This window comes from Rhinatrema bivittatum, chromosome 7 (genome assembly GCF_901001135.1).
Source record: "Rhinatrema bivittatum chromosome 7, aRhiBiv1.1, whole genome shotgun sequence".
Lineage (NCBI taxonomy): Eukaryota > Metazoa > Chordata > Amphibia > Gymnophiona > Rhinatrematidae > Rhinatrema > Rhinatrema bivittatum.
The window spans coordinates 32,731,075-32,751,981 of NC_042621.1; the positions used below are offsets into that span (position 1 = coordinate 32,731,075).

Sequence of the window (20,907 nt, forward strand, 5' to 3'; positions counted from 1 at the left end):
ACAGCAGAGGTGGCCGAGTGGGAAGGTTTGAGGGAGCCAGATCCCCTGGCTATCAGACCTTCCAGTACGCTGTGGACAAAACCCAGTCAGCTCACCGGCTCCACCTGAAAGATGGCCCACGAAGGTGCTTAACATCTCAGGGCGCTTCCACCACTTAACACTTTTTTTTTTTTTTTGTTTTACTACCAACTAGACCAAGTTTGCACCTCTACCATCTGCTGGAGTCAGAGAAATACTGAGGGACTATAGGTGGCACTCAGTTATGTAGCAGTGCCTCAAAGTTTTGTTCTCTGACTCCATCTGCTGATGGGATGTAAAACCCATTGGTATGGACTGATCTGGGTATGTTCAGGAATATACTGTATCTGTTACTCATCAGGCATAAATATCCATGATCTAAACAGAATAGTCAAAGGCTGCCTAAAAATACCAACCCAAACACTGTAAATAATTTATTACACGCAGAACAGTGAAGCTTTTCTTACAATAAAAAGTGAATTATTCCAAAGGAGATGTTTCCTTCTTCGTGACTATTAGGAAATAGTCAGGAAAACTGTAACGACTGTCCCAGCTCTGTTGTTGGTTTTCTAAAGAGAAGAAGCTGCATGTGAGGCTTGCAGTTTGCACAAACACATGATCAGGGATGAAACCTATCATCTTCAGTCACATGCTCAGGCCAATTGTGGGTCTAGTTCCTTGATACCATGTCATACAGTGCTGCCCAGTTTACTTTCAGGCACGCAGAGATAAGTGATATCCTGGAAGTAAGCTGAAGCGATTTCCACAGAGGTATGTTGGAGATATTATAAAATGCATATTAAACACTCCCCTCCTAATTTAGGGGGGGGCCCAGAAATTGTAGCCTCTAGCTGGGCTCATGCTGTGACAGCTGTTCTGGTTTCACAGCCTGGCCTTCTGCAGTCCCAGAGGCATTCTCCTGTAGGATAGTTTGTACATCCCTGGGAGGCTTCTCCAGAATGTGTATCAGTGGATGTACCATAGACATATGAACATTCAGGTTGTGTGCCTTTTCAAAACGTTTTCCACACTGATCACAGGCAAACTCCAGTTCTGCCTCAGCCTTGTGTTTGGTCATGTGATATTTGAGAGATGCTCGTTGCCTGCACTGGAAACCACAGACTTCACATCTGGAAGACAGAGGAGGAAATGTAGTTAACACCCCATTCATGCTTAAATTATTGAATGCAGAATAAATAATGATAAGCAATGCCATGAAGTGCACAGAGCAGGTTCCTGATCTTGGAATTCTGCAACTAGTTTATCAGAGTATGCTGAATTTACTAAATTTAGCATTCCTGTATTATAGTGGTTCAGTCATGGCGATGACTCAAGAATAAATGCCTGAAATATGGCAGCGAGAAAGGGAGACCCCATCCCTTCCATTGTATCTCCTTTCAGAAAAATCGCTTTTTTTTTTTTTTGCCAAATTTTCAATGGAAGAGGAAACAAAAGCTGTCGCCACAGAAGCTGCTGCCATCCTTCACTTCTACCTAACAAAGAAGAAACAGGAACGCTGACTCAGGATCCTCTCAACTGAGGGAGGGAGGGAGTGAGTGAAAGCTTTCACCTCAGGAGCCACCCCTTAACCCACAGGTGGCAAACTCCGGTCCTCGAGGGCCACAAACAGGCCAGGTTTTCAGGATATCCACAATGAATATACATGAGATAGGTCTGCATGCTCTGCCTCCAATGTATGCAAAACTCTCTCATGCATATTCATTGTGGTTATCCTGAAAACCTGGCCTGTTTGTGGCCCTCGAGGACTGGAGTTCTGCCTTAACCGTTTTGGCCTATATAAGCCTCAGTCCATAGTATGAAATGCAAGTTCACCATCTGCTAGACAGAAAATATTGGCAGGCTGATGTCAGTGCAGTACTGTATGAGGGTGACATTAGCCAGTCTGTTGATCTCTGGCTCCATCTGCTGCTTGAAGTGCATAACCCACTTGTGTGGACTGGCCTGCCTGAATGCAGAGGAATCACTTTTTTGCCAAATTTTCAATTACAAACAAGATTTTGTAGCCTTTCCCACAGCCTCACAGGAAACCAGGGATCAGTCAGGTCTCTTATCTAGGTATCTGTGCTATTCCATAGTGCTTTTCAATAGTTCTCTCCCTCAGTAATTAAGTTCGACAAGCAGCAGCCCTGACAACCTGCCATCCATTAAGAATTCATTCTGGGAGGAAAAGTGCATTGGGGGGATTTTTGGAATTTCATCCCAGGACAATTAGGTGTTATGATTAACAGGCAGAATTTCAGGAACTGCCCTCATCTTTTTTATTAATTTAAGAGTAAGAACCCACCCCCATTGGTCTGTGGCCTTATTTCATACTGTTAGAAATCAGAGCAGCAGTTCTACTTCAATACAAGAATTCAGTTATTTTATAGTTCTAAGAGAGCAGGTGGTTTTCTAGTGTACGTTGGACCTGAAAAATAGACATTTATGTTCAATAAAACACTTCAAGATTATTAAGAACCTTCTGTATCTTCCCTCCATGTGAAGCAAGATTCCAAAAATTTTGGACAAAATTAATTCACGTGTCACAAATGATCTTAGCCAGGACCCCTGGTTTCCTGCAATTCCACGGCTGTGGGAAGGGTCATAAAATCTGCCCGTTCCTATAGAATCACTGCAGGAGACCAGGTCTTTGGCTGAACCATTGCGGTGATGACGATGTAAGCTTCTGCGATATGCAAACAATACAAGACCCAAAGATAATGGTTAAAACAGCAGAGTTTTGGAATATTCTTTTGGATACGCAGATGGAAAGTGCATGAAACCATGCTGACGCATAGATACAGCCTTTATTAAATACTGTCCCCTTATGAAGACGAGAGGGTGAAGGAAATGCCTTTGTTGGGGTCTGATGGATTATGCAAAGTCTGGATAATTGTGTTTCAGGCTCATTTAGAGCAGATGCATGAATATATTATTTGGGGTTTATGGCGCACTGAAAGCCCAGACAACCATTTAGAGCCTGGATAACTGATTACAAGCAGAGGAAGCCGTTATTTCCTTTGTTCATGGATGAAAGGTACAAAAGTTAAAGTTTTACTGGGACTTTTGAATAAACAATATATCCATTGTGAATTACATTGTATCATTGTGTGCCTTCTGTGTACATCCATGGCTCTATTGAAGATTTTCTAGCTACCAGATGCGATCCTGGTTTTGGGTTATGTGTGGACTGTGTGAATGTGAGTGAAGATGGTATGGTGATTGAAATTTGCGATTTTAGGGAGTTATAACATTTATTTTTTTTTATGAAATATGTTTGAATAAAGGAAAATTTAATATTTGACAACTAAGTAGGTTTAATGTTAATTTTATAGTGTGTATATATACTTTTTTTTTTTTTTTTTAAATCTTTCAGAACTAACAAAGAATGGTAGTCATCGGGTAAAGGGAAACCATACCCCCCCACACACACATCAAAATCGTATGTTTAGAATGATATGGGCCCATATGCCTTTCCAGAACCAACAGCCATGAACCTAAAGGCATAAGGCAACATAGGGAGCATGGACTGGCCTGACTGTTCTAAAGGAAAGGAAATTATCAGTTAAGTAGTAATTTCACCTTCCTCTTCATCCAGTCAGGCCGGTCCATTACGAGCAGGATATACCAAAGCTCCTCAAAGGGTGGAAAGCTGCCCACCCCCTTCACTGCCAAGGCAAAAAAAGTATCCCTCATCATCCGGACATTGCGACAATGTTACGAAAAATTATGTAAGAAGGACTCCAATTAGCAAATCTGACTGAGATGCTAGCTGAAGCTTTGTCCATAATGTAGCCTGGGCTCTTGTGAAAGGCTCCCAAATCTGCTTTGGAAAAGGCACACTAGCCTCCACCTATGCAGCCATCACCACCTCCTCTATCCATCGGGCCATGGTGACCTTAGAGGCTCTTGCCTCTTTTTGAATATCACCATAGAAAACAGAGACGATCTGTAGTTTGAAACTTATTTATCAACTTGATGTAATGCCAAAGATAGCTGCATGCACCCAAGGGATGTGGAAGTTCATTCTGCCACATACTTCTCCTTGACTGGAGAAGGCAAGGAGAATGAGTGATCCATGCAAAAACTGGACATCACCTTAGGAAGAAAGAAAAGTACAGTGTGAAATTGCAACCTAAAGTGAGTAATCATAAGAGATGGCTCTTGATCCCCTGACAAAAAGAAAAGGGCTAAAGCAAGGACCCAAAGAGGTACCGAATCCGTATTGGTACTCAAATGTGCTTGATGCCTCACTAAAAAATGGCTCACAGCCAGATGATATGACAAAATTCACCTTGAATCTGGCCCCCATAACAAGACAAAACTGCAACTGGTGCTCTCAAGGTGTTCAGGGCCAAAAACCTAGCAAGTGCCCCTAAAGAAATTCCAATCCTTGAAAATTCTCCATACACGCCCCCAAGTCAGAGGAGGAGAAAATTTCTGTGCTCTCAATAGCGTTGCTATTACCGCCTGATAATATCCCTTCTGCACTGAACATGCCCTCTGAAGAGAGATCCTATTTGGATCTTCATGAGCCACTGGACCCTAACACAGTAGGTTTCCCTATAGACAGACTCTCGCTTTGGAAAAGGCACACCAGCCTCCACCTACGCAGCCATGACCACCTCCTCTATCCATCAGGCCATGGTGATCTTAGGACCACCAAAAGAACCACTCCCAAGTATCTCGCCTTCTGTTGAATTACTCTGCCTATCACTGGCCAAAGAGGAAATCCACACATTCTCTCCTTGCAGCCACTCCTGTATCAGAGCATCTATGCCTGCTGATGGCAAATCTCTCCTGCAACTGAAGCGGTGTACCTACGCAATTCACCATCAGATCCAGAAAACAGTAAGCCCGACCTGGCAACAATGAGGTTGAATGTTGCCTCTGACAGACTCCAGTCTCCTGGATCTAGAAAGTGCTGACTGAGATAGTTGGCCTGCAGGTTCTCTGTCTGGTTTTCTGATTCTGACAAGGTCAGAAGATTCTTCTCCACTCACGGTAGAAGCAAATCCATTTCCAAAGAGACTTATGGACTCAGAGTTCCTACCTGATGATTTCTACACACTACTGCTGTGGCAATGCCGGACAATACTCTCACTGCCTTCCTGTGCAACCGAGTCAAGAATTACAGAAGGGCTAACCAAATCATCCGGGATTCAGTTGGTTGAAGGACTAAACCACTTCCAAGAGGGACCAGAGCTTCTGTGCATGGAGATCCTGACAGTGGGCTTCCCAGCACATTTTGACTCACATCTATGGTCACCATCATCCAGACAAGGGGTACCATCAGACATCATGAGTAATCACAGCGCGAACTCCAAGAGCAGCAGATGAAACATGCCAGCCTCCTGACGGTGATGGGCTAGCTAACTTCCCCCAAGAATTTGAGAGTCTGTGCCGCAAATTCTTGAGAGTAAGCTCTCTATCCAGATGGGTTCACATCCGCAGCCACCACTGTCCAAAAACAGGGGGCATTGAGTCCAACTGTCTTGACCAATGCTGGCAATTCAGTTACCATTGAAGGCTCTGTGACTAACCCCAAAAAATGACAGCCTCCCAAGGTCGTGGTGTCCGTTCATGGACCTTCCCGCTGCCTTGAGCGTCGCGGCTTGGACGTCCATCCGGGTGCTCAAGGCTCTAGAATGGAAGTAACAGCTGTTTACAGAGTCAGTCTTCGTCCTCTTCACCCCATTTATCACCTCGGTCAGCGGAGTCACGTCATGGCTGGCGAAAGAGATCGATGTTATTCCACTCTCCACCGCTCCATTTGCAGCCATGGAGAAGGGATTGCTGCACCTCCAACTCTGATTCTACGCCTGCGGTGGCAGGGCAAGCGGGCCCAGATCGGGCCTTCCCAGCTGACCTGGCCCGCCTGGCGCTAGAGTGAAAGGAACATGTTTTAAATGACTTTTGTGCAGAGAAGGTTGAAGGAAGGAGATCCAGAGGAGGCGAAGATACAGCTCAAGGCAGCGGGAAGGTCCATGAACATCCGGCCGGACGTCCGAAGTCGCAGCTTGGACGTCCAGCCAGGCACTCAAGGCAGCGGGAAGCTGACTGAACACCACACTAACGCCAGGGTCAGGGTAGGCGGTAAATATGCAGGTTAAAGACGCGGCGATAATCTGGGCGCACGTTACTGTATCTGAGGGAATAGCTAAATCGATCATTAACATATCATATACATGGGGCGGGCGGAGACGGATATGCGTCCATTTCGGCAAGCAGTAAGGACACGTAAAACCGGATATTGAATCGCGGGTTTGCCTAACGCGTCCAAATTGTGCGTCCAAAGCAGGTTAGAAACAGGGTCCAAAGCACGGAGATCAAAAGGGATGAGGTTCCATTGAGTCGGTGCCGCTATAGAAAAGGAGGTTTCCCTGGTATTAAAAAAATCGAGCCTGACGAACTGAGGGGATCTCTAATAAATTCAATTGTGAAGATCTTAAGGATCTAGCAGGATTATGGATTTGTAGGAGCGCATTAAACCAGACATGAATCGGATGCACGAAGCTTGAATACTATCATACCTATCTTAAATATTATGCGCTCATGAACAGGTAACCTATTAAGTCTGCATAACACAGGAGAAATCCTGTCAAAACGCTTTGATGAAGATACTACTCTAGCGGCTGAGTTCAATAAAAGTTGAATCGAATGAATTACTACCTTAGGTAAGCCTATATATAGGCTGTTGCAATAATCAATATGTGGAAAAATTATGGCCCGAACGACCATCAGAAAGTCTGCATCGTACAACAAATGTATCGGCCCGTCTGTTTACCTCCACCATGGAGCACTAACAGTCAATCAGACTTCCTGAGAGGTTTAGTAACCTCCAAGTACTGTATCAGATGCTGCTTGACATCCAAGGCGCCTGGCTGCTATAATGGAAGCCACCCCTCTGGTGGCAGTGCGAACAAGGTCACAGCCTGCATCAACTAAGGCGGCAGCACCCGGTTCCAACACTGCTCTGCTATTCAACCCCGTTCCATCAGTCTCATGAGGAAGACAGACTAACCCAAGCCACCAGGGAGCTACAAGAGGCAGTTTACAAATTCATTGCCATGGTTTCAAAGGCCTGCTTAAGGATAGCTTCAATTCCCCTATCCCGAGCATCCTTAAGAGCTGCTCCTCTTTCCACCAGAATGGTGGTTCTGCTTGGTCACAGAACACACCAGTGCATCCACCTTCAGGAAACACAACTGTTTCCTTGCCATCGGATCCAAGAGGTACAGACCTGCCAAAGCGTGTCCCCCTTTAAAGTTTGCTTCTGGAGTGCTCCATTCAAGGTTAATCAATTCTTGAATTGCATTCAGGAATGGAAAGAAACATGATGCTTTTCACAGGATGACCAAAAAGGGATCCTTCTTTTGTGCACCCATAGAGTCACCCCCTGGCACACCAAGCATCTTCAGAGTCTCAGATAACAGATTCGGCAAAGGAAAATTGGTTCTTACCTGCTAATTTTCGTTCCTGTAATACCACAGATCAGTCCAGACCAGTGGGTTGTGCATCCCTACCAGCAGATGGAGTCACAGAGCAAATCTTTGGGCACTGCTACATATACAAGAGTGCCACCTGCAGTCCCTCAGTATTGGCCTGTACCCAAGCCCACGACAACTAAGTAACTAGACTAACAGGTGAAGAGGTTGGAACCCAAACACAACAGCCAACCTACTTGCCCAGAACTGAACAATAAAACAAGAATACCATCTCAGAGCCTGCTCCTTCAAAAACATCTGCAATAGGAAAACTCACTTCAGTCAATAATTCGAGCTTAAGGCAGTCTTTTGGAATCTGAAAAGGGGATGGGCCTCTGGACTGATCTGTGGTATTACAGGAACGAAAATTAGCAGGTAATGGAGAAATTACTTACCTGATAACTTTGTTTTCCTTACTGTAGACAGATGGACTCAGGACCAATGGGTATAGTGTGCTCCTGACAGCAATTGGAGACTGAGTCAGATTTCAATCTGACGTCAGCACTACATATACCCCTGCAGGAAGCTCTGCTCGTTAGTATTCTCCTTGAAAAGCAGTTGTGGATATGTGTGTTTGAATAACTTGATTAACTTAACTGGTTGCCGTGAATTTTAGCTGGAGACCGCCAGTGCACTCAACCAAGAAATGCTGACACCCGGTAACCATGGATGTCCTAACTAGAGGTAGAGCGTGGCTTACCCGTGCTTATCTTGCTCTCGAGGATTGTCACCCGAGATTTCCGTATTCTGAGGCAGCCGTGGGCGAGATACTGAGTCTATTTGTCTACACTAAGGAAAACAAAATTATCAGGTAAGTAATTTCTCCATTTCCTAGTGTGTAGCAGATGGACTCGAGACTAATGGGTTGTACAAAAGCTCCCGAACTGGGTGGGAGGCTGCGCGTGGCCCACTTAGTACTGCCCTTGCAAATGCTGTGTCCTCCCGAGCCTGAACATCCAGGTGGTAGAACCTCGAGAAGGTGTGAATGGAGGACCATGTCGCCGCCCTACAGATCTCGGCGGATGACAGCATCTTAGTTTCTGCCCAGGACACTGCCTGGGCTCTGGTGGAATGGGCCTTGACTTGTAGAGGTGGAGGCTTGCCAGCCTCTACGTAGGCCGCCTTGATTATTTCTTTGATCCAGCAGGCTATGGTTGCCCGTGAGGCCGCTTCCCCTTGTTTCTTCCCGCTGTGAAGGATGAAATGGTAGTCCATCTTTCGTACGGATTCCGATCTTTCCAGGTAGCGGACTAGCAGTCTGCCGCCGTTAAGACAGCGAAGGAGGAGTGAGTCTTCCGAGTCCTTATGCTCGTCTGGAGATGTTAGCGAGATGGTTTGGTCTAGCTGGAAATGAAAAACCACCTTTGGAAGGAAGGAGGGGACAGTGCGTAGCTGTATGGATCCCGGTGTGAAGGAACGGTTTCCGACAGGATATTGCTTAAAGTTCAGAGATGCAACGGGCTGAGCATATTGCCACTAGGAATGCAGTCTTCAAGGTCAGGAGCCGTAGGTACAGACCACGTGAAGATCTAAAAGAAGCTCCTGCTAGGAATTCGAGTACCAGATTGAGGTTCCATAGGGGTACCGGCCACTTTAGCGGTGGTCTGATTTGCTTGACCCCTCTCAGGAAGCGGGAGACGTCTGAATGGGAAGATAGGCTGATGCTATCCACTTTGGCTCTGAAGCAGGCCAGTGCGGCCAGTTGAACCTTGATGGAGTTGAGAGACAACCCCTTCTTCAAGCCATCCTGCAGAAATTCCAGGATCATGGGAATTTTGACTGTCGCGGTCTTCAAATGAGGCTGCGAATATTCTCCATATTCGTACGTAAGTTAGAGCTGGGGAAAACCTGCGTGCTCAAAGCAAGGTGTCAATCACTGCCCCCGAGAATCCGCTCTTCTTCAGGCGAGTCCTCTCATTGGCCAGACCGTAAGCGAGAATCGAGTTGGGTCTTCGTGGAGGATCGGTCCTTGCTGGAGTAGGTCCCCGTGTGGAGGTAGACACAGAGGGTTCCCCCCTCTAAAAGTCTTCGCATGTCTCTGTACCACGGTCTTCTTGGCCAGTCCGGGGCCACTAGAAGTACTAGCCCCTGTGGTGTTCTATCTTGCGGATAATCTCACCCAGTAGTGGCCATGGAGGAAAGATGAACAGCAGGCCTTCCTGTGGCCAGATCTGGACGAGGGCGTTGCTCCCCTGGGATTGTGGTTCTCGTCTGCGGCTGAAGAACTTGGGTGTTGGACCGGGTTGCCAGAGGATCCATGGCTGGAGTTCCCCAGCGGTCTATTATTAACTGGAAGGCTGTGGTTGACAGCCTCCACTCCCCTGGGTCTAGACCTTCCCTGCGGAGGTAATCCACAGCGACATTGTCTTTTACCGCGTTGTGGGCGGCCGAGATCCCTTGTAGGTTTGCTTCTGCCCATGCCATTAGGGGGTCTATTTCCAGGGACACCTGTTGGCTTCTGGTTCCTCCCTGTCGATTGATGTAGGCCACTGTTGTGGCGTTATCAGACATGACTCTGACAGATTCGCCCAGGAGTCTGTGACTGAATCGTAGGCAGGCTAGTCTGACTGCCTGGGCTTCCAGACAGTTGATGTTCCATCCCGACTCTTCCTTGTCCCATTGTCCCTGGGCCATCAGTTCCTGACAGTGGGCTCCCCACCCTGGTGAGCAAGACCCAGGTCGGTGGGGATAGCCTTACTCCACTGCTCAGGTGGTCTTCTTGTAGCCACCATAGGAGCTGGATCCATACCTCTGCCGGTAACTGGAGGCGGACAGTGTAGTCCTGGGACGTCGGGTTCCATCGTGACAGTAGGGAACGTTATAGTGGTCGCATGTGGGCCCTTGCCCATGGTACAACTTCTAGGGTTGATGTCATGAGTCCAAGGACTTGGAGGTAGTCCCATACCGTGGGGCGAGCACCATTCAACAGCTTTCTCAACTGGTCCATCAATTTCCTCCTTCTTGTAGGGGGAAGAATGACCTTGTCCTGTTGGCTGTCGAACCGGACTCCCAGGTATTCCAGAGATTGGGAAGGCTGCATACAGCTCTTGGTTGCGTTGACGAACCATCCGAGGTTCTCCAGGAGATTCTTGACTCTGGTGGTCATCTGATGACTTTCCTTTGGAGATTTTGCCCTGATCAGCCAATCGTCCAGATATGGGTGAATGAGGATTCCTTCTTTCCTCAGTGTCAATGCCACTACGACCATGATTTTGGTGAACGTCCGAGGGGCTGTAGCTAGCCCGAAGGGTAGAGCTCGGAACTGGTAGTGATGGTCCAGGATCATGAAGCATAGGAAGCGCTGATGATCGTGATGGACCGGGGATGTGCAGATAGGCTTCGGACAGGTCCAGGGAGGACAGAAATTCTCCCGGCTGTACCACCCTTATGACCGAGCGTAGGGTTTCCATGCAGAAGTGTGGTACCCTCAGGTAACGGTTGACCGATTTGAGGTCCAGGATGGGCCGGTATGTTCCCTATTTCTTGGGGACGATAAAATAGATGGAATAGTGTCCAGTATTTCGTTGGTGCGAGGGCACCGGTGTTATAGCCTTTAAGGCAAGCAATTTGGCTAGTGTGGTTTCCACTGCCATCCTCTTGGAGGGGGCATGGCAAGGAGATTTCACAAATTTGTCTGGAGGGATGCTGTGGAAGTCCAGAAAGCATCCCTCTCGAATGATGGTTAGGACCCACTTGTCTGACATTTCGACCCATCTTTGGTAGAATCGGGCAAGCCTGCCTCCTATGGCTTCTTCCTGTGGATGAGTCTATTGATTCTCATTGTGGGGTGCGGCTGGGGCCTGGACCCAAGTTGGCTACCCTCTTGTTGTGTTTGTTCCGAAAGGACTGGCCCCAGCCTGTGGGGCGAGGTGCTTGGTATGTATTCTAGTATAGTCTGAAACGCTGTAATCCTCTGCCCCTGGATGTTCGGGGAGAGGGGCACTGGCTTCTCTTGATCTTGTCCTCCAGTAGCCGAGGTACTGGGGATTCGCCCCATTTGTCGGCTAACTTCTCCAGTTCGCTTCCGAACAGGAGGGTTCCTTTAAACGGCATTCTCATGAGTTTTGTTTTGGAAGTCGCGTCGGCTGACCAGCTTCGGAGCCAGAGTTGCCTTCTGGCTGCCACAATGGATGAGACGCCCCTGGCTGAAGTATGCACCAGGTCGGAGGTCATATCCGTGAGGAAGGATATTGCTGGTTCTAATGTTTCGACGGGCGTGGCTGGTGGTGTTGCTGACCATTAACAATCATGCGTGTGTCACCACGGCACAGCAGGCAGCGATCTGTAGTGTCATAGCTGCTGCATCAAATGACTGTTTAAGGGATGGATTCCTGACATCTGTCTTGGGTATCCTTGAGTGCCGCTCCTCCTTCGATTGGAATGGTAGTGCGCTTTATGAAAGTACAGACCATGGCATCTACTTTGGGAAACACCAGGAGCTCTTTGGCTGAGGGTTCCAGTGGATAGAGGGCTTCTAGGGCCCATCCTCCCTTGAAACTGGCCTCCAGAACGTTCCATTCCAGGTCGATCAGTTGCTATATGGCTTGCAGCAATGGGAAATGGCGTGAGGCCTGATGGAGCCCGACCAGAAGAGGGTTCGTCTTTGGCTCCGCTGTGGTACTTGTGCCAGGGATGGCCAGCTTCTTCAGGCTCTGGGACACGAGGTCTGGTAGTTCGTTTTTGGAGAAGAAACGCATCGTGGTTTGGTATGGTTCCGTTCCTGGAGGGATTTCCCCTTCCTCCAGAGAGTCTTGGTCTTACTCCGAGGTATCTGTGTCCCCCTAAGGTTAGGCTTTTGTCCAGGGGAGGCACGTCTCTGGGAGGCCGGGAGGGGCCTGCAAGGTTTGGGTCCTCTAGTGGAGGCTGTGGCTGTGTCACCGATGGTGCCAATTGCGCCTGGATGAAGGTTTGCAGAACCTTAAAGAATTCCACCCAGGAAAAGGTTCCTGGGTCTATATTGAACCCAGCGACGTTCCCCGAGGGCCCCGTCTGGAGGGGCCGAGTTGGGGATAGAGAGGTCAGGGGTACTATCGGTGGATCTGGATTCCTGTACTGGCTGGGGGGGGGGGGGGAGGCGCCCTTGCCCTGGTTCTCCCAGAGCCATCTCACACTGTAGGCACAGGACAGTAGCCTCTTCATGCTGCACAGCTCTTATGTGGCAGGCTGGACAGAGGGCTTGTGCTTTGGCTTTCTTGGCTGGTGGTGCCATGGTTTGTGCGCGTAGGGGCGGTCAAACACGGTCTGTGCGTTTATATGCACGCACCAGGAGGCTTAGATATGCGCTCTGGGTGCACGTGCAGGTTGCGAAGATATGCGTGCAGGCCGGTATGTGCGCTTATGGGGATGCGCGCGCCGCTGTGTGCGCAGCCAAAGTTGTGCGCCCAGCGCTGTTGAGCGAGGCGCTATGCGCGCCCAGCACCCACGTGGGAGAACCCTTGAGCCGGATCGGGGTCTAGCCTGGACGAGGCTGCTCAACCCGATGGGACAGACGCAGACAGGAGATCTGTACGGCTATCCAAGCCGTGGAGACCGGAGACTTAAGAAAGTTTTCTACCTTACCTTGTCTCTGCACTTCCCAGTCTCGTGCCAGGCGTTCTCCGGCTGCGGGGGAGAGGGAATTACCTTCACTGCCACGCTCAGTCTTGCACCTGCTCCCTCACCGAGGCTTACCGCTGAGGGATCTCGGAAATCACCTCAGGAATTCTCGACTGGGGGAGGGACCCTTAGGTATCACCGCAGGAGAGCGGGGCTCATCTTGGAATTTTCTTTCTTTGGTTTGGATTTCCTAACGCTGAGCAAGCGTGCGTAGAGTCCCAAACTGCTAAGGAGACAGAGAAATACTGAAGAGCAGAGCTTCCTGCAGGGGTTTATCTAGTGCTGACGTCAGATTGAAATCTGACTCCATCTCCAACTGCTATCAGGAGCACACTATACCCATTGGTCCTGAGTCCATCTGCTACATGCTAGGAAAGAACCAATTTTCCTTCCCTGAACATACCCAGATCAGTCCAGACCAGTGGAATGTACCCAAACTAACCTACACTGGGCGGGAACCTGAAAGACCCGCGCGCAGAACACTCTCAACGAAGGACGATTCATCATGCGCCTTAACGTCCAAATGATAATGCTTGGTAAGTGTGAAGGGAAGACCAAACCGCTGCCCTGCAGATTTCCTGCGGCAACAGAAGCCCTAGTGAAATGAGTTCTCAGACCAAAAGGAACCTGATGTCCTCAGGCAACGTAGGCCGAGCAAATAGCTTCCTTAATCCAGCGCGAAATTGTAGTCTTAGAGGCTTTGTCACCCTTCTTAGGTCCGCCGAATAAAAAAAACAAATGATCTGAACGACGGAAGTCATTGGTAACCTCCAAAATTGCGCAAGAGAGCGCAACGTACATCCAAAAGATGAAGCTCTCTTCTCCTGGGGGGAAACCTGAAACCACTGCGGAAACCCTGGCAGCTCCACCGACTGATTGACATGGAAAGCAGATACTACCTTGGGGATGAAGGAAGGAACCATGCGTAGTGAGACTATCCTCGTAGACTCTAAGGAAAGGATCCGGACACGACAACCCTGCATCTCCGAAATCCGACAGCAGAACAAATGGCGACCAGGAAGACGGTCTTCAAGGTCAAATCTTTTACTATCGGACAGTGAAATGCTAAGAGAAATTAGGGAAGCTAATCAAATTGGTAGTGCGGTAATAATGGGAGATTTCAATTACCCCAATATTGACTGGGTAAATGTATCATCGGGACATGCTAGAGAGATAAAGTTCCTGGATGGAATAAATGACAGCTTTATGGAGAAATCGGTTCAGGAGAGAGGGAGAAATTTTAGATCTAATTCTCAGTGGAGGACAGGATTTGGTGAGAGAGGTAACGGTGGTGGGGCCGCTTGGCAATAGTGATCATAATATGATCAAATTTGAATTAATGACTGGAAGGGGGAATGTAAGCAAAACCATGGCTCTCGTGCTAAACTTTCAAAAGGGAAACTTTGATAAAATGAGAAAAATAGAAAAAAAACTGAAATCAGCAGCTACAAAGGTAAAAAGTGTGCAAGAGGCATGTTTCATTGTTAAAAAATACCATCCTAGAAGCACAGTCCAAATGTATTCCAAACATTAAGAAAGGTGTAAAAAAGGCAAAATGATCACCATCATGGTTAAAAGGGGAGGTGAAAGAAGCTATTTTAGCCAAAAGATCTTCATTCAAAAATTGGAAGAAGGATCCAACAGAAGAAAATAGGATAATGCATAAGTGTTGGCAAGTTAAATGTAAGACATTGATAAGACAGGCTAAGAGAGAATTTGAAAAGAAGTTGGCCGTAGAGGCAAAAACTCACAGTAAAAACTTTTTAAATATATCAGAAGCAGAAATCCTGTGAGGGAGTCAGTTGAACCGTTAGGTGATCAAGGGCTTAAAGGGGCAATTAGAGAAGATAAGGCCATCGTGGAAAGATTAAATGATTTTTTTGTTTCAGTGTTTACTGAAGAGGATGTGGGGGAGAAACCCATATCAGAGAAGGTTTTCATGGGTAATGATTCAGATGGACTGAACCAAATCACAGAGAACCTAGAAGATGTGGTAGGCCTGATTGACAAACTGAAGAGTAGTAAATCACCTGGACCGGATAATATACACCCCAGGGTTCTGAAGGAACTCAAAAATGAAATTTCAGACCTATTAGTAAAAATTTGTAACCTATCATTAAAATCATCCATTGTACCTGAAGACTAGAAGGTAGCTAATAACACCCCAATATTTAAAAAGGGCTCCAGGGGCGATCCGGGACACTACAGACCAGTTAGCCTGACTTCAGTGCCAGGAAAAATAGTGGAAAGTGTTCTAAATATCAAAATCACAGAACATAAAGAAAGACAGTTTAATGGAACAAAGTCAGCATGGCTTTACCCAAGGCAAGTCTTGCCTCACAAATCTGATTCACTTTTTTGAAGGAGTTAATAAAGGAAAATTGGTTCTTACATGCTAATTTTCGTTCATGTAGTACCACGGATCAGTCCAGACCACAGATGGAGACAGAGAAAAACTGAAAGGGTATCCTATATGAGGACAGTGCTCACCCTACACCCCTTAGTATAAACGTTACCAAAACAGATAAACATAACCGGAAATTGAATCCGAATAAGATCAAGCAAGTAACTAATCCAACATGAATAATATAATGTGAATTTGAAACAGTGCAAAAAAACAGCTCTTATAAAGATATCTATGTTGTAGATACATCCGATGCCTTATAGTTCTGTCATGTAATAGATCTGCAAGGAAGAAGGCATTCTCCATAACTGTGAAGGAAAAAAAGAACTTCGAGCGGTCTGAAAAATGTAGAACGGGAGGGAGTCTCGACTGATCCGTGGTACTACAGGAACGAAAATTAGCAGGTAAGAACCAATTTTCCTTTCCCTGTTCGTACCCGAATCAGCCCAGACAGTGGGCTGATTTGGGTACGTACAGGGGTGGGACCGAGACAGTCCCGCTCAAAGCACCTGCCTTCCGAAGGAGCCAAACGCTGGCGCTGTACATCAAGGCGATAATGACAAGCAAAAGCATACAGAAACTTTCAAGTAGCTGCTCTGCAGATTTCTTGCGGAGAGACAGACTGGCTCTCCGCCCAAGATGTAGCCTGTGAACGCAAAGAATGTTGAGATTACTTACCTGATAATCTCCTTTTCCTTAATGTATGCAGATGGACTCAAAACAAGTGGGTATAGTGTGCTCGTGCTAGCAGTTGGAGACGGATCTGACATCAGCACGGGTACATATACCCCCGCAGGAAGTGCAGCAATTCAGTAATCTTCCTTGCAAAAACTGTAGCTGACCGATCGATTAAATGAACAGGATTACCCTGACCGATTGATAGTAGCCTAAGGAGCTCGCCAAAGGAGCCTGCTCCTTTGTGCGCTCCTTAGTGCACTCCTTCCGTGCACTCCCTATTTGTGGGACCAACCCGGGACCCATTCCTCCCAATAGGAGGCCTTTAACAGAGCAAAGGAACCGATGCTACCCAACTACCATACTAGCATGTTATCTATCAACCGAATCATCGGAGCCCGGAAATATAATAGTCCTCGATGTAAATGCTGTGACCAGAATCATCCCAGCAACCAGTCAGGCAACCACTCAAGCTTACAGAAGACAGAGCACTCTACCAGCCGAACCAACTAACTTACAAAAACCAACTAACTTACAAACACCTTCAGCAATTCATCCAAACATCTACTCTTACAGACAGACACCACTCTCTCACCCACCCTCAGACACCTCTTGAATTCCTACAGACTCACACCTTTGGGCCTCCAAACCCAGACCCAATCAACCGTATCTCAAAACAAACCTCCACCAGAACCACTCTCACCATGCTCACTTTTAACATCCCAATCATCCACAACCAAAGGCGAACCCCCTTGACTAACTTCACCAACGTCATACAAAAAAGAATCATCCCTATTACGACATCACCATTAAACCAACTTCTAGGCCTCACGCTACTCTCAGTAACTCTCATCAATGCGCAGTCCTTAACTAAGAAGATACACATCCTCAATGATTACCTCCTGGATAGCAACCCAGACATCTGTGCCATCACAGAAACCTGGTTAAAACACTCAGACATTGCCTTAACCAATCAACTACCAATTCAGACATACGACATCTTCACCTTCCATAGACTCAAAAAAAGAGGAGGCGGACTTCTTCTAGCCACGAAGAAAGAACTCAGATTGACCGCACATACTATCAAGACAGAATCCAAATTAGAATTGGGTCTAGTCAAATCTAAACACCTACAAATTCTGTTAGTCTATGCTCCCCCGGGAGTTTTAGAAACGGACCCATCACCCCTCGTAGAATCCATCGTGAAACATATTAATGCAGACCTCCCAACAATAATTATGGGGGATTTCAACCTCCACACAAATGCAATACCTCGCTCTACCAACTGTGAAGCTCTTCTCACCACCCTCGGCGCGATGGGATTCACTCAGACCATCAATAGCCCCACACATAAAGCTGGTCACACCCTGGATCAAATATTCATCAATTCTAATTTCACCTGCACAACAGAACCTTCCTGTACCCCAATCCCTTGGTCAGATCATTTCCTAATAGAATCTTCCTTTTCCACACACAAACAGACACACACCTCTCCACACACCTCTACCATTCAATTCAGGAAAGCATGTCCTTCTGACATACTCGGCGATCAGCTATCCAAAGAACTCTCCAACCTAGACCTAGCTAATCCTGACTCAGCCCTATCCTCTTGGCAAAAGATTACAGAAACAGTCGCAAACAAATGGTGTCCAATAATCTCCAAATCACTCAACCCAACAAAAAAGGGAAACCAACCTTGGTTCTGCTCGGAACTGAAACAAATGAAACAGGACCTACGCCAGAAAGAAAATAGATGGCGCAAAACCCCAAACAAAACAACCCTCTCATCATACAAGGGACTCTTAAATCACTACAGGACCGCCATCCTACAGAAAAAGAAGGAATACTATGCAAACAAAATACACCATTTTCAATATGATGCCCAGGCCCTTTTCGCTTACTTATCACAAATCACTAAATCAACCTCACCACCTATTCCAGATGAACAAGCTCTCTCCAAAGCTATAGAACTCGCTTCTTACTTCCAACAGAAGATCTTAAATACCCTCGCCCTCCTTCCTACAAATACAACTCCCATCAAGTCAGGTGAGAATTCCAATTCTCTAAATAGACCCAAATTTGTCTGTTTCGAATCAATCTTCACCAAAGAGATTGAATCCCTTCTAAAAAACTGAAACCTTCTAGCCATCCGGCTGACAATATTCCATCGAGACTCCTGCTTCTAATCCCAAACTTGATCTCAGGACCTCTGACCAGCATAATAAACAGCCTCCTATCCCAAGGAAGCTACCAAGACATCCTAAAAACCGCTTCACTCAAGCCCCTCCTGAAGAAACACAATTTAGACCCAAATGTACCAGCAAATTTCAGACCCATCTCTAACCTCCCTTTCGTCGCTAAACTAACGGAGAAACTGGTAAACACACAGCTTTCTGACTATCTGGAAGACCACAAGATCTTACACCCTTCGCAATATGGTTTCCGTAAATCACGCAATACTGAAACCCTCCTCATCTCACTAACAGACCATATTATTATGGGGTTAGATAAAGGACACTCCTTCTTACTAGTCTTGTTAGACATTTCGGCGGCTTTCGACACCGTCAATCACACCATCCTGTTGGATCGCCTAGCAGATATCGGCATCTCTGGATCAGCGTACAACTGGTTCAAGTCCTTCCTCAGCAATAGGACTTACAAAGTCAAAATCAATAATAAAGAGTCACCCCTAACAAAATCTAATCTTGGCGTACCACAAGGATCTTCTTTATCCCCAACCCTCTTCAACATATACCTCCTCCCCCTCTGCCAAATGTTAACAGATCTCAACCTAATTCATTATCTGTACGCAGACGACGTACAGATTCTAATCCCCATAACAGAATCATTCTCGAAAGCGCTCACCCACTGGAATAACTGCCTACTTTCCATCACCAATCTACTCAACAGCTTAAACTTGGTCCTTAACGCTTCTAAGACAGAGCTTCTCCTCATCTCCTCAAATGATAACAATATCCACCAACCAACGCCACTCAACTCTCACATCACATGTAAGCAGGTTAGAGATCTTGGGGTGATTCTAGACAACCGACTAAACCTAAGGAAAATGGTCAATACAACAACGAAAGATTGCTTTTACAGATTACAGGTCCTAAAACAACTTAAACCTCTCTTATTCTTCCACGACTTCAGGACAGTCCTCCAAGCGCTACTGTTCGCCAAAATAGACTACTGCAGCGCCCTTCTACTAGGACTTCCCAAAGCCTCTACTAAACCTCTGCAGATGATTCAAAATGCGGCAGCAAGATTGCTAACCAGTACCAGTCGCTACGATCACATATCACCAATTCTCAGGAACCTACACTGGTTACCAGTAAATTACAGAATTCTATACAAATCAATCACCTTAATCCATAAAACCATCCATCACCAACTTCAACTTGACTTGGAAATACCTTTCAAACTCTACTCCTCTATCAGACCAATTAGAGACATTTACAAAGGCACTCTTAATGTTCCCCCCACTAAAGCCACAAGCCTCGCTACGACCAAAGACAGAGCCTTTTCGATAGCAGGCCCATCGATCTGGAACAGTATCCCATCAAACCTCAGACTGGAGCCATGCCTTTTAACTTTCAGAAAAAGACTTAAAACCTGGCTCTTTCAACAAGCCTTCCCTGAACCACCAGACAATCACTAGTTGGCATTCATTCCTACCCGGTCTGGCACTCCGTTTCTCAAAGAAAAAATAAATGGACTCTGAGACATTCAGGTTAAAGCACCGTCCTTAAGTTTTTTAATTTGTACAATCTATGGTAAAATTTCTTTTACCGGCCTATCTTCTTTCCAGCTTGTTGCAAGCTTCCAAGTTCTCTCCCCTGTTGATTGTAATTTTGACTTATTCCTACTTATTGTTATCTTTCGTTTACGTGAATTTGTTACTCTAGTTTTCTTCCCTTTTGTTAATTGTAAACCGATCCGATATGGTAATTTACTATGAAGGTCAGTATAAAAAACTGTTAAATAAATAAAATAAATAGCTGGAGACTGCCAGTATTCTCAACCGGAAGGCGTCGACACCCGGCAGGGTGGATGGCCTATTATAAGAAAAAACATGGCTTACCGTGAGTCGATGAATTCCCATGTAGACAGGCAGCCGGGCGGGATGCTGAGTCCATCTGCATAGACTAAGGAAAAGGAGATTATCAGGTAAGTAATCTCAACATTTCCTAGCATGTAGCAGATGGACTCAAAACAAGTGGGATGTACAAAAGCTACTCCCGGACTGGGCAGGATCCTGCCCGAGGTCCGTTCAGGATTGCCCTCACAAATGCTGTGTCCTCCCTGGCCTGGACGTTCAGACGGTAGAATCTGGAGAAGGTATGGAGGGAGGACCACGTCGCCGCTTTACATATCTCTGCAGGCGACAGCATCCTAGTTTCTGCCCAAGAGGCTGCTTGCGCTCTGGTAGAGTGAGCCTTGACCCGTAGAGGCGGTGGTTTCCCTGCATCTAAGTAGGCTGCCTTGATAACTTCTTTGATCCAGCGGGCGATGGTTGCCCGTGAGGCCGCTTCCCCTTGCTTCTTCCCGCTGTGAAGGACGAACAGGTGGTCCATCTTTCGTACTGCTTCTGACATTTCCAGGTATCTGGACAGCAGCCTGCCAATGTCGAGATGGCGTAGTATTCGACCTTCTTCCGATTTCTTCAAACCTTCCGTGGTAGGCAAGGATATGGTTTGGTTGAGGTGGAAGTGTGAGACTACTTTG

General features: G+C 46.8%; 1 protein-coding gene across 4 annotated transcripts in view; it reads right to left on the minus strand.

The window, feature by feature from the left end:
* Positions 1 to 437: 437 nt before the first annotated feature.
* The window catches only part of ZNF276 (zinc finger protein 276), a 332,393-nt gene continuing 311,923 nt past the window's right edge, over positions 438 to 20,907 (minus strand). For 3 of the 4 annotated variants that reach the window (XM_029608213.1, XM_029608214.1, XM_029608212.1), the window contains one exon: positions 438 to 1,148. In XM_029608213.1, coding sequence (XP_029464073.1) covers positions 866 to 1,148 — 283 coding nt within the window. In that variant the 3' untranslated portion in view covers positions 438 to 865. The remainder of the gene's footprint in view (positions 1,149 to 20,907) is intronic. The other variant, XR_003857676.1, reaches the window with a different exon arrangement.